Below are 14,243 nucleotides of genomic sequence, written 5' to 3' on the forward strand. Positions count from 1 at the left end.
GTGCACACCCCCCCCCCCCCCCCCCACGACAGATAGATAATTGGTTGAGGCCACTCGGAGTGAGACAGCTGCAAACGTCACATCTCGTCACGTTTAACGGACGATCTGAGAAACATTAAGAGTTCCTTTTTTTTTTTAAATCTCGCAACCGGGTTTTCGGCACAGAAATGATATTTCATCCCTTGCGGGAATTTCTAGCAGCTTCCTTCGCTGTATTCTCACTCGAGAACTAAGAGTGATACGCTGCGAGAGATAGATGACATTTCTGACATTTGCAGCAGTGTTTGAAAAAACAAAACCAGGGAAGAAAACAGCTACCTCGTATCAGTCTCACCTCAGGTGCTTCAGCTATAAACCATGAAACAACAAGTAAAATGGCAAGAAAGCATCCATAAACTCAGTCTGCACCAAAAAAAATCCTTTAAATGTGTCTTTTATAAGAGATTTAAGCCTTAAGTCTGAAAGGGTTTGCAACATTAAACCCCTAAACCAGTTTTTAGCTGAAAACCAATGTATTGAACTCCGGACGCCATGTGACTCAGAGTAAGATGCCGCAAAAATGAAGCTCATTTCAAGCCCAGTTATTTATACATAAATAAAGTGTGTATTTGTCTGTTACTGTTTTGTCATGTATAGTATTTATATTTTGGGAGCAAGGGTATTAGTTTTAGTCTTTGTTTTCATTATTTATTGCTATAATTCTGTGTTATCTTGCACTGTCAGAAGCTGGTGAGAAACATAGTTTCGCTTCAACGAGAGTATTTTTACAAATACCATGTGAAACGACAAATAAAGGATCTTCAATCTCTTTTTGCTATTTCCCTCGCAAAATCCACACAGGACTGAGGCAGAAAAGCAGTCAATCCTCCAATCGTCATGCAGAAGCAGAGTCCGCGCCTGCCCACTGCTCCATTGACTCCCAGAGAAGCTAAGCTTCTGTGGAAGTGACGTTTTTGCCGCATATGTCTCAAAATACAGAGCATCTCAGTTGATATTTGACATCATTTTAGAGGAAGCTGAGTTTTCTTGGTGTCTAAGAGCAATCGCCACTGATGGAAACAGCCAAAGACAACATTATTCCAGACCTGCAGTATTCCAACATCTTCAGCTTCCTGTTGAACTCCCCTAACTTCCGCCAACTTTGAAGCACTGTTACCGTGCAAGTTTCCAATTTCACACAGCGTCCGTAACGTAATGCCAACTCGCCGTAGTGTTCTCATCCCTCTTGTTAGGAGCCGAGGAAAGAAAACAAAGAGGAATATTTATCCTCGTGTTGACGAGACGCCCCGTTTCCACTTTATCCGTCACGCATTTAGAATTACCTTGCAGAACAAAGAGGCGTCGCCACCAGATATACCAAACAATACAGCTAACAAGAATAGGAAATTGGATTTTCAAAACAACCCACAGCGATATATTAAGTTGAAAGGAAAGTAAGGTTACAGGTGTGCATACATTTGTTTGGAGGCAACGTGCTTTGTTTTCTTGTGAGTGAAAGCATCTCCCCGTCTCTTTGCTATCAGACAGTCAGAGACTCCTGCAAAATAAAAGGAAGCAAAAGGGCTGCCATTTACAGCATGTTTTCATGTGAAGAAATGTCTAACGCTATTTGTGCAAGAGCCGGGTTGTTCCAGGGATGAATCGAGACACATACATGTCGCGCGGTTACGCTCAAACGCGCACGAGATGGGTCCGCAAGCAAAGCGAGTCGCTGGGGAGCAGAGGGGAGGACAGGCGGGCGGGCCCGGAGAAGTGAGATGGATGTTGGCTCTTGGAGGGACCTCACAGCATACAGCTGCTGGGACTTGGGAGATAATTTGCAGCTTGTCTGTGAAAACAAGATGTAAAGCCATACTTTATTGTCGTCCCTGCTGTCCCATCTGCCACGGGCCGGAATGGAAATGACCTGTGTGTGTGTGTGTGTGTGTGTGTAGTCAGCAAAGCATCCCTCTGTAAACAATGGTCCATTCAGGCGGCGGTGCCGCGTATCACTTCACAACGAAGCCCTCACCTGCATGTGATCAGAACACACAGACGCCGCCGACACCCAAACAAACCCCACACTTGGCCACAGGTTCTGATCACAGTTGACGATGAGGCTCGGACTCACGGGGCTCGTTTTTAATTAGCTGCACGGTCATTAAAATGTGTTAATTGTATGCATTGTGTTAATGCGGTGTCAAAGTCGGCTAAGGACGAGGCTCGGTGGAAACTGTGCTTTGGCAGTTCTGCAGTAATGCAGTGTGACCCTGTGTAATTTCAATATGATAATTGGGAGAAGTCCCTCTGCCCTCTTCACACACACACACACACACACATGCGGACACAGACACACACACATAAACATACTTTGGCCACTGTGAAAGCAATACAGCACCCCCTTTTGGTGGGCTCTCTGCAGGGATCAGTGTATTTTCATCAAAGGGTAACTCAACATTAGTCACCAACACATTTGCTGGCAGGAAAACAAATGAAAACAAGTCATTCACTAAATCCACCAGAGAAATCCAAACAGTTTTCCTCCCCAAATTGCAGTAATGGACAAACTGCACCGTGCTGCACACTAATGCCCCTCTGAGCCCATCACTCACTGTTATGTGGTGACATGGCGAAATATACAGTGTTGTTGAAACCATAGCTTAAGAACCCCCTCAGTGGAAAAGTCATTATTCATTCAAAAGCTGCAAACTAGTACAACAACAGCCCTTGTGTTAGTAATGCATTTCAAATGTAAAAAAGCCTCACATTTGCAAATTGGGCTTCAATGAAATAACTGTGATGTGTTGTTATTTATTATTCAGTTTACATTTGTGCAGCGTCACAACCAATGAGTCACGGAAGTGACTTCTACTATAAATCTACTGGGAAAAACCTCCATGGCTGAAACTGTAGCGCGACAGTCGCCATTTTGGCTCAAACCCATACTTCGGGTAACGGAAGTGGTGGCCGTCCGGTGCCTGGGAATTATCGCAGTTTCACGTCCCAGTGGTGCTGCCTTCACGGACCTGGTAGAACGACGAAATTATGAGACCGCGAGAACGAGGGAGAAAATGTGGTGCAAACTCGACCATGTCATTTGACGTAATGAATATTTATTTGTAAATCTTGATTATAGTTAATGTCTGACTCATCATGACACACAGAAATTCATGAAAACTCGGTGTGTGTATATATATATGTTTGCTACGGGTACGGTAACAGACGCTTAAGAAGGACAGTGAAGGCAGCACAGTCACAGTTAGCAGGTTGTCTTTTCGTCTGTGAAGAACACACACACACACACACACACACACACACGGAGCTCCAAATCAAACATGACCGCTTCTGTTATCGTCCGAAGACTAGCAGCCCTGTCGGGGGCTTCGGCGGTGATAGCAGGGGCGTACGGTGCTCACGGTAGGACACGTTCAACGTGGACTAATGTTAGCTACTGTTAATGGTAAACAGAGTCAGGAAGGACTCATGTCAACTCTCACTAGCCCAGACTCCATTCCAAAAGACGCTAAGTTAATTTTCGCAACCACTATTGAGGCATGTGAATTGTAATAACGTAAACATAAATATACGCTGCTAATGTTTAACATGCTAATGGTTAATTCGGCGTTGGAAAAACTCTCCTGGCTGCACGTTAATTTGGGCAAATAAACAATTTAGCAATAGAGGTGACCCGCCCCCCTGAGGGTCATGATGCGAGGGAGGAAGGCATGGCAGACGTGCAGTCGAATGTCGATAAAGTTCTTACGCCATCAAGTGCGTTATGATCCAAAATAAATAAATAAGGAATGCGGAAATAGGGTTTCAGACTATCCTCTTTATGCCAATCACAAGTATCTCTCTATTGCCACTGTAATTACAATGATATATAGATTGTTTATGACAATAATCCATACCAGTGACCAGTAAATGTTCCATGTCTTTTAAGGTTTCAAAAACGCTGACCCTGATGACTACCAGAGAGTGGTATGTAATGAACGAAGTCGGATATGTTATTTAACATTACTGTTGAAAGTGGATTACATTGTCAGTCATTTAATTCAAACCGTGCAGTTCGACATGTGTCGCTTTGCCTTTGATTGTGAACGTTCAGAAAATGAAATCTCTGTCTGTGTGTGTCTCTGCTTCTCCAGATCTACGAAACGGCCAACAAGTACCATTTCTACCACAGCCTGGCACTGCTGGGTGCTGCACACTGTGGCAAACCTGCTGTGGTGAGTATGGGAGATTCATACCAACTCTCTGAGGTGTGGCCCTTTTTAGTGGAGATCTAATGGGATAAAGTCACCCTGTAATTATCTCTCTGTCCCACCATTTTGGTCCCATCAGAAGAGAGGATGGTGTAAAATACAACAACAAAACCCTGGGCCTGAAACAATAACATTAATATTTTTAATAAATAGACTTTTTTACATCCTTGCTTGCTTTTGTACTAGCAGTGTATACATTTTGTCACCACTCTAAGGAATTATTGAGTAATTACCAAAACACTGCCTTCTTTTGTAGACAATTCTAGGCATTTCTTACACTTTTACCGTTTCCCTGCAGCGTTGCTCACCTAGCTCTATGTTGCTGTTTTGACAGTGTGGGAATAATCCTCAGAGGAATACAGAGCTCTGATGAGCTCAACCAGTGTTCCGTGAACTCGTTTGGCAATGGCTCGAAAGTAACGGATCTTCATTTATATTTAAAAGTTAGGCGCTGCTGCCTTTAATAGGACATCGATTACTGCTTGTTGCACCAAAATTTGGCAGTTTAAGCAAATCTGTAAGGGGAAAAAAAAATTGGCTCGGCGTTGTGGATCTAAAGTATTGAAAAGTTTCTGCGAGTGTAGTTGGCAGTGTTTACGTTGTCTTGCCATCTGTTGCTCATCAAACTTTTATTTGAACAGGATTATTGTGCTCGAGTAAGCTGTGTGTGTTTTCTTGTGCTGGTTAGACCTGGACTGAGACCTATTATTATTATTATTATATTGCATTTGGAAATGAGTACATTAGTAGCCGATTATTATCTTTTTGGTCACATTTAAAAAAATCTTTCTAATCCTAAGCAGCACTATCCAATTGAGAATGATTCATACATTTAGCAATTAGTTATTATGATATATATGTCCAGTCACTGCTTGTTCAGGCTTTATTTAATTCAAGAAATCAACTTCTGCAGATCCCCGCAGCCAGTGTGGACATTTTAGCCAATCCTTATATCATTGAAGTTTAATTATGTCATTATTTAATAAAAACTACACACACGTTGCATAAATACTCATGTGCCCCTCCTCTCTGCTCGTACACAGGCTGGCACGCTCCTCGTAGCTGGCATGGGGATGTTCTGCGGCTCCCTGTATCACCAGGCTCTGACGAAGGACCCTGCTCTGCGCAAGGCGGCTCCCATCGGGGGCGTGGCTTTGATTGCCGGCTGGCTGGCCATGGTTCTCTGAACTGTCACAGCCATGGTGGGACGTTAAACTGTCTAATTACTCACGGATGAGCAGGAAGTTGCCTGAGAAGTTGCACTATTAGTACCTAAATAATAATGTCACATGTGTAACCGCTCCCTGTTAAGGTTGTGGGTGTCAGCAGGTGATAAGGACTCTACTTGATTATCACGTCAAGCCAGTGCCGTTTTGTTACTGACTGAATGTTTTTGAGTGACGATTGATAAGCAAATGAAAAGGAAAAAGTTCAATGTAATGTTACTTTTTGTATGAGAAAAGAAAATCACTAAGTGAAGAGAAATCCCTTCTTCTGTGCATTTGTTTTCAACTGTGAATTATACACGTTTATTTCCCTGCAGCACTAAATCCAATTTATATATATATATCAACGTATCTATTCATTCTCTGTGTGCGTGTGTGTTTGTTTTGGCAAATGCAGTGAAAATGAAGAAAGGAATATGAGAGATTTAAGACGAACACTTGCTTTTACTCTTCCACCCCATTTCAAACCGACTCCTCCAGTAATCAGCACACACTGTATGTGCACACACTATATTCAGCGCGTCAACCCATTTGTATTTTTCCGTCAATAACATAACCAATTTGGTGCACTCTCATTTTCCTGCCCGACTCAAAGGGTATCAGTTCAATGCAGCGTGGTATGGATTGTTTAAATTCGATTATCTGCGAATAAACTGGATTTCGGGACTGGGAACCCTGGATATAAAATTGTGGAAAAGCACTTAGTGATCTGCTCAGTTTTATAGTGAGAGTCGTCGGATCATGTGTGCTCACCAGAGAGAGAGGACGCGGTGTTGAAAAAACACTACAGAGAAAAAAAAAAGTGTTACAGTAAGTTAATTACAATTTTATAGTGTCCATATTTATGGTCTGTTACATGTTTTCAGGGTTTTTTTACACTTTAATTTAAGAGGGAAAATGTGGGAAGTTTTTATGGATGCAAATATTTTCATTTAGCTCAAAGGGCCGCTGTGACTGAGAGCACATCGTAGGTCTTCCTTAGACACTTTGCACATGTAAATAGTCAAGTGAGTGATGGCTGAGTCCCAATTAGTTTTTACACTTTCCTGACTTAGATGATGACGCAGATGCCTGGGTGTCCCTGAGAAAAGCCGATTACATTAGTCAACAGGTTTGTGAGCTTTAAAGTCCCTGTAAAGTGATAGAAAAATATAATTTCTGACTTTGTCACCCGACAGGAAAATGTGTCAGTAACCTCGCCAAATGTTAGTGGCTCAGTGTTTAAAAATGAAGTTTTATACAGTGTAAAATAGGGAACATAATTTACAAAAATGAAGAACTGAAACTAGCCATTGAGACCAAGGAAAATGTTGACTGACTTTATAAATCAAGTGAGGTTCTTTTTCTTATAGGAAACAGTATATTGCAGTTTAAACGTCGTCTTTTTCTACTAAATCTATTAACGCCAAGTCCGACTTCAGTCCGACTAAGCATGCAGGAGTAATCGGACTATGAATTGCATTATCCAGGTATGTTAGTCTGACTAAGACGAGCTCAATTTTAGTCTGACTGGGGTGTTTACATGACATTAAGAAAACAGAATTAAAAGTCAGACTAAAATCTGACTTTTAATGGTGATATTGTTTAGTGGTATTGCTTCTACCTACATTCTTACTTCCTGGTTGGACTCACTCTAAAAACCAGAAGACGACGTCCACTTTTTGTCTGTGGAGACTTGTGTGATAAAGCTAAACTGCGTTTGTGCCGCTTAAACAACAGCAGCTGGCCCGAGTGCTTTGACAGACATCTTGAAAGTCTGTGGTCCACTTGATTCTCCAGTTACCATCAGCGTAAGCATTAATTAGCCACCTCACTCTGGTACGAGAAACGCCTCTTGACCTCTCCTCGACAATACAGGAACACTTAAAGTAAATCCGTCCCTGGTGGTGGTGTTGTTACAAAAGCCAGCGTTGGGTGAAAACCACACGCTGAGAATCACTTGGTTGTCAGTGAAGGATGTATAAACCCACAGGATTCACCACTGATGGCAGCCGAAGGAAATCATCTTTCTTTGCAGCTCTGAATGTCATCACAGCTTCGAGCATTTGATCCTCTAAGTGGCAGAACTCAAAGGAGTTCATTACCCATGGCCTCCCCTTAGCCGGGGCTGTGTTCCAAACCACTTAGCATTCAAATTGAAAGTGAAATCCATCGAGACTCTAATTCGCCTTCCTGTCTGTGGGCCCATGACTGGGGACCTTTAGAAAATAGCTGTATAAATCTCCGGGTCAATTTGCCGGGGTCGGCGCATAAGCCGAGGCTCTGCTCAGAAGAGACGGAGCTATTGACTGATCATGTTGCCAATGAGCTCTTGATCACGACTCATAAAACCCTCATTAGAATTAAGCAGCTATTGGGACGTGTGTTGTGCTATAACACCAGGACGCGGCGATCACACGGCACACAAAGCTCACGACATCTACTCGCACGTCTCTTGACTCCCAACTTTCAAGTTCACCGGAGAAAGTTTACAGGGCGTTCCGCGCTGCTGGACGCACATTTACAGCATCATCATCATCATCATCATCATCATCATGTGATTGTCTGACAAATGGCGAGGTGCGAAAGTATCTTATTTCAGGCATGTTTTCCCCCTCCTGACAGTGTAAGGTGACAGTCAGACGTGTGGATCTTGTTGCTGTCGGCGCCTCCGTGTAAAACTTCCATTAACTGGATCTGGATGTTCTGCTCTGCCAGACCACCTTTTTAATGTGTCAGCGCGTGAGAGGGTGAGAAGTGGAAGGTGAGGAACGATGGGAGACACTTGTGTACACTTCTGAAACCGAGTTCGACAAAGCTGAGCTCATTTGTACACAGTTTAAAAGCAGGGGTTTGGGCTTAAAGACCTAGTTTTGTTCAAACTATTGCAGCAATTACACCATCGTATCCAGTATATTGGAGTTATAAATCAGTGTGTTATTAAGTTGATGTATGCCCACGAATCAGCATTAGCATCAATAAATGTAATAAACAAGACCAATAATTTGATTCAGACTGTAAGACATGTTCACGGGTGTACCTGACTGTCACTAATGGTGCTTTTCCAGTCGTAGCACAGCTTGGCTCAGATCGGCTCGGCTCGGATGCTCGTTTATTTTTGCTATTCCATTAGGGACAGTACCTGGTTGTTTTTTTTAGTATATTAAAATGTGACGTCGTCAGACTGCCGGCCACTGATAGGTCAATAATCGTTGTCACTGGTCGTAAGCCCAACGTCCGTTAATCTCCAACATTTAGCAAGGAAATGTCGAAAATCTCAATATTTAACACAGGAGTCTAAACTTTTTAATTAACCGATTTTGGTAACACTTTATATTAAGGAACACATATTCACCATTACTAGGTGTTTACTAACATATATAAGTAGCATACTAGCCCTTTATTAGTAATCATTAAGCACGTATTAAGACCTCATTCTACATAATCTACCTCTATTAGGACATGAATTAAGATTTTTCCTACCTAAGGTGTTAATACATGCTGAATGTTTACTAATAAAGGGCTAGTATGCTACTTATATGCATGTCAGTAAGCCCTAATCTAATCTGTTCCTTCATCTAAAGTGTTACCACTGATTCTAATGATTCAGTACTGCTTTCTTAACCCGCCTCTCTGCACTCCCACAAGCCCCAGACGCCCGTAACTCTCACATACTGGTCCTTTAAAAAATACCTGAAAGATGCGATGAAACATGGGCAAACACACGTTTTTTTTTACTGTGGATCTGAATGACACCAGTTCATTTACAGGACGTCGAGTGGAACGAGCCACTTGCAGAGAGTCTCTGTCTGGGTTTTTTTTTAATTCTTCTGTCTCAGTCTGTACTGGTTTGAGCTACAGCGAAAGAAGCAGCACATACTAAGGGTAGATATTATTAATTATACCTCCAGAGACTTTACCCTGCACTTCACAAGCTTTCCTCTCCTTTATTTCTCTACTTGAGAATATATTATTTAGTTAAAAATACCCCCCCACCCCCCACCACCTTTCCCTCTTTTGCCCTTTTCTCATCTTGCCCTGCAGACAGATTTAATTACATCAGCTCCTTCTGTGTGAGTGTGTGTGTATGCTAAGAATTCTCACTTTTAGTCAAAGAAGAAGAAGAGGGTGGTTGATGCCAGCCAGAGTCATCCGTCATGAGCGAGTGAAGCCATAGGGAGCTTATGGGAGCTGATGAGTTGACAGTGGATGGACAGGCTTCTGCAGAATTCTCTCCGCAAGACGTGGAATGAGACACTCTGGCCGGGGCCACCTCACATGATTACCCACAGCTTCCACACGCAGACACACAGGCAATACATTAAAGTGCATGCTACACATCACAGCAGCGTCAAATCCTCTCTCTGGGGCATCAATCAGACGCTGGCTGCTGGCACGGTGAAGTGGAATGGTCTGTAATGGTCTGTCCCGAACGCTCCCACATCCCAGTCCTCCCGCTGACCTTTTGGAGCCACTTAAATAACGGCCAGCGCTGTGACACCATCAGAGAGATTATTCGCTCCCTTCAGTGGACACACCGAGGGCCCCCATCACTGCACCTCCACTTTTTTTTCCCCACAGCTTTTTATACCCCGATATCATTTCACTTCAATCAGCAGCAGCTACAGCGCTGACGGCCACGCGTCACCGGAGGGAGCCGTCATTGTTATAGCACACATCACCATGATGGTGGCTACACTGTGTGCCCTCGGTGACATGGAATAATCCGTCTGTAATGACGCAGTAAATGTTTAGTGAGTGAGAGAAAAGATAAAAAATCCGGCCGTAATAAATAAACTCTTATCGCAGCGACAGATTCAGTGCTCGCTCATCATTGGCTAATTATCGACGGTGAGAACAGACACGCGGCATATGCACCGTCTTTGAAGTCAGCGCTAATTCAATGATGTAAAATTGTCTTCCCATTATATCTGATTGTTGTGTAATTGGAATCATAAACTATGTACTAAAAATTCTACATATGTATCTTATCTTTTAATCCTACCCACTTTACGCCATATTGCAAATTGAACATGTGACCTCGTATTTTTTTGTTTTCCAGGAACTTTAATGACCAGGAATGTGTTGATCTGGGGAAAAGAATCCCCGGTAATCTGTGTGGCACCTCAAAGTTATGGAAAATGTATTCAAATCCAGCTTATGGCGTATGAGAGTGGTGGAATAAACTGAACTACATCTCATATACGCTCAAAAGAGCCTGGACCTTGTCGTCCGTCCTCTTCTTCTTTTGCTCCATCTTTTTTTGAAATGACCAATAACTAGTTATTCTTTCTTCGTCTTCTTTTAGAGGTCAGGTTTAAAGGTGGGTTTCAGCCACACTGGCTTAAACAGCTGCAAAATGTGTTCCACCAATCAGCATTCTTCAGCTCACAGCCCCGTGCTTCCACACTCTTAGAAATAAGGGTTCCAAAAGGGTCCTTCTTCAAGGGCTGAGGTTCTACCTGGAACCATTTGCTTCTGAAAAACCTTTTCCCTGAAAAGAAAGAGTTTTTCAAGGGTTCTTGGTGACACTAATGGTTCCAGTAAGGACCATTTTGATCCAGAGAACCCTTTAAAACCCCTTTTCCTTTCCCTTTTTATCGAAAAAGGGTTCTCCTATGACAAGGGTCTGCAACCTGTGGCTCTTCAGCCTCTCTGGAGTGGCTCCGTCTAGCTTTTCACACTCTTTTTGTCAAGATAAAGGGATAAATAAAAGTGTTTTGATATGTTGTCCCTTACGTCCAATTGGAAAAACCTCCCCCCAAAAGCCATTAAAATGGTTCATTCTGGAGTCCTGTCCATCTTTAGATCCATGTACTGATGCCAGGCAGGTTTTCTCAGACATAAACTACAGAAAAGTGTAATTTATTTCATTTCAAAGTGGTTTTCCTACACTTTAGAGGTTGGGTGTCAACTTGCGACAAACTGTAGTTCTTTAAATATGGTATATATGTGTAAAAAAAACAACTTTGCATGTGATTTTATCTTCATTTTAGGGATCAAATAGGTTTTGTGGCTCCAGATTGATTTTATTTGGGTGGTGAGGGGACAAAAATGATTCTTTTCATTCTAAATGTTGCAGACCCCTGTCCTATGAGGACAAGCCGACAAGCACTTTTATTTCTAAGAGTGTATAGTCCGTGGTAATCTGAAAGGTCCCTAGTCCCCTCAGAAAAAGCACATAGTTGTACTCCAGTGTGTCTGTTTTTGATCGCAGGATTCTCACGTGTTATGTAGCTTTTATTAATTCACCTTATAAAGGACTTTATAACTTTGAATCTTCATCGCGATGTCGCACTTACAGCGATTAATGTCTCGCACGTCTGAATGATGGAGTGCAGACACGAGATGATAAGGGATGAGAGCAGAAAGCCTTTGGAGAACAGAGACTGTCGCCTGTTTTTGATGAACAGCTGTGAGATTTTGTAAAGGCTTTAGTAAAACACATTAGCTCCACCATCCTTTTTCTCTTATAATCCCTTTTACCTCCATTATTCTAATTTTTCGCTGATGCATTTCATCCTTTTTATCACTTTGGCCCGACTTTGCTTTGCGGTGCCACAGATTGAATATTTGGATACTGGAGCGGTGGAGCCCATCAATTGACCTGAAACTTTCAAACTACTACGCGGCTGCAATTTCCGCCTGATCTGACTGGCAAAGGAGGGAATATTTTTACGGTCGCACTTTCAAGCGGGTGAAAAATTGAGGAATGCCAAAAAAAAAAGGGCCGCGTAATCCGTCTCAATTTATCCACTTTCTGGGTAAAACAAGATTGACGAAAAAGAGGAGTTAAATGCAACGAGTTGAGGCCGAACCTGCGCTCATTTCTCCTCAGTGTCTCCCCGTGTGTACGCGAGACCGCTGTTGTCACGTCTCATTTAGCCGACGGGGCAGCATCACTCCCTCAGTTTGCTCATTAAGGCCTGTTTGGTACGGCATTATCTTGATAAATGTCCCACTTATGGCGCACGGCACACGGATGAATCAGACACTGTATATAACTACAGAGACAGTTCCTCTCGCGTCGGCGTGAAAGCAGTGCGTAAGGTGGAAATGATCTATGGACTCGGGCCGAGACGAGGCCTGACAGCTCCTCAGCGGTGAGGCGGGAAATGAAGAAGTTGAAGTGTAATCAATGAGGAATGTGTATGTTGTATTATAAACAGCAGGTGGTTCACACGGGACCGGCTTTCTGAATTGCTAATTATTGTCTTCTTCTGGACGGACCTTGACATTGCAATTACCCAAGTACCCAATGAGAGGGAAAAAAACTGAAGAAGACAGAAGAGGCTCCACCTCTGTTGTCCCTCACTGTCAATCAATAGTTTATTACAGAGAATTACTACGCAGCAATATTGTCGAGAAATGAATAAACAAACCATAACATGAATTTTCCTGATTTAAAGGTGCATTATGTAATAAATCTGTCATATTTAATGTAATAAATCAGGAGCGGTTGCAAATATATGCGCAATATGACTCTACAATATGAGTCTGGTTTGCTTTTCCCCCTCCAATCTGATATATAAAAAGAAGAAAATGAAAAAAACGCAGAATCGCTTAACTTAATAAACAGTCGTTGAACGTCTCTGTTGACAAATCTGATTGCTGCGCCTGCACATGCTGCCTACTTAAATATTTCAAATTAAACTAAATATTAAATGAACGAAACAGTGTGCGAGAACAACAATATTTAAACTTGCATAAATAAAAAATTTATGCAATGGAATATGCAAAAATCCTCCCTGAAAATTGCTCTACACATTTAAGAAAAGTAAAAGGTGTATTATGTAATAAATCTAAAGCTAACTGGCTGTTAAATCCTTCTTATATGTCACAGAGGACCAGGAATAATGTTCATATAACAAACTGAACTCACCAACAACAACAGTACAGTCAAAAAATTTGCATTAAAAACCAAAATAAAATGTGCAGACTGCAAATCATGTTTATGGTTTGAAATCATGTTTTGGCATGTGGCGCCACCTACCACCGTAGTAGAGTCTCAGCTGCCGAGCAACCACGGGTTGCCAGTTTCTGTCTGAGCTACAATGGCGGATAAAACGAAACCTTAAAAGACCTCTGTATTTTGAATTTGAGTGTCGTAACCGTTTTTGGCCACATTCTTACGTATGGCGCCTTTAAAGCTGTACATGGAATTAGAAATAATGTTAACGGTGGCTAACTTATCGTTAAGAGTATAGTATGAGCAATTGTAATGGTTTATTTTCCATGTAAATGGAGTTAGTTTAGTTTGTACTATTCTTATGTTGTTATAATACGTTGGTGTTATTATATTTCTAATCATTTTTTGTATCCTCTCTGCAGTAATGTGAATTTCCCCCAGGCATAGGATCAATAAAATATCTTATCTTTCGTCTTCCTTATTAATATTATTGGTTGGTTGTTAGTAGTGTTTTGTTGGCAATAACGTTGCATTAGTGCCCTTGTCTGCATTTAAAAATATATATATATATGTATATATATATAACAAATTAAATCATAAAATGATAATAAAGCTTCATCATGATGACATAAATGACATTATTGCTTGTGATAAAAGGGTTTACTTATTATTATATTTTCCTGCAGCATGGCAACCGCCACTTTCTCAGCTGCAGGCTGGGCATCACCTTTGTCCAGTCAAAGGTATGATTAGGATTCAGGGGAAAAGAAGAAGAAGAAGGTAAAAAGTGGTATAATCCATCAGCTCCAGATCAGGTAACACCAGCAGCCTGCTCACCACCACTGCTGCTGGTATTACCATGCACTACCTCATGCACCAGAGGCA

At 42.0% G+C, this 14,243-nt stretch overlaps 1 protein-coding gene across 1 annotated transcript; it reads left to right on the top strand.

Moving 5' to 3' along the window:
* The first annotated feature begins 3,237 nt into the window (after positions 1 to 3,237).
* On the top strand, positions 3,238 to 6,032 carry tmem256 (transmembrane protein 256). Its single transcript, XM_083910663.1, has 4 exons — positions 3,238 to 3,396; positions 3,923 to 3,960; positions 4,128 to 4,208; positions 5,288 to 6,032. The coding sequence occupies exons 1-4, from the start codon at positions 3,315 to 3,317 to the stop codon at positions 5,429 to 5,431; spliced, it is 345 nt and encodes a 114-aa protein (XP_083766789.1). The 5' UTR covers positions 3,238 to 3,314; the 3' UTR covers positions 5,432 to 6,032.
* The last annotated feature ends 8,211 nt before the right edge of the window (positions 6,033 to 14,243 follow it).

The sequence above is a fragment of the Microchirus variegatus genome (assembly GCF_963457635.1).
Source record: "Microchirus variegatus genome assembly, chromosome: 2".
In the NCBI taxonomy this organism is placed as follows: Eukaryota; Metazoa; Chordata; class Actinopteri; order Pleuronectiformes; family Soleidae; genus Microchirus; species Microchirus variegatus.

Bases quoted from the DNA above. Each gene is read 5' to 3' on its own strand.
- tmem256 (XM_083910663.1), top strand. From the start codon at position 3,315: ATGACCGCTTCTGTTATCGTCCGAAGACTAGCAGCCCTGTCGGGGGCT. The intron at 3,397-3,922 runs GTAGGACACGTT...ATGTCTTTTAAG, and splicing joins AGGGGCGTACGGTGCTCACG to GTTTCAAAAACGCTGACCCT. The intron at 4,209-5,287 runs GTGAGTATGGGA...GCTCGTACACAG, and splicing joins ACTGTGGCAAACCTGCTGTG to GCTGGCACGCTCCTCGTAGC.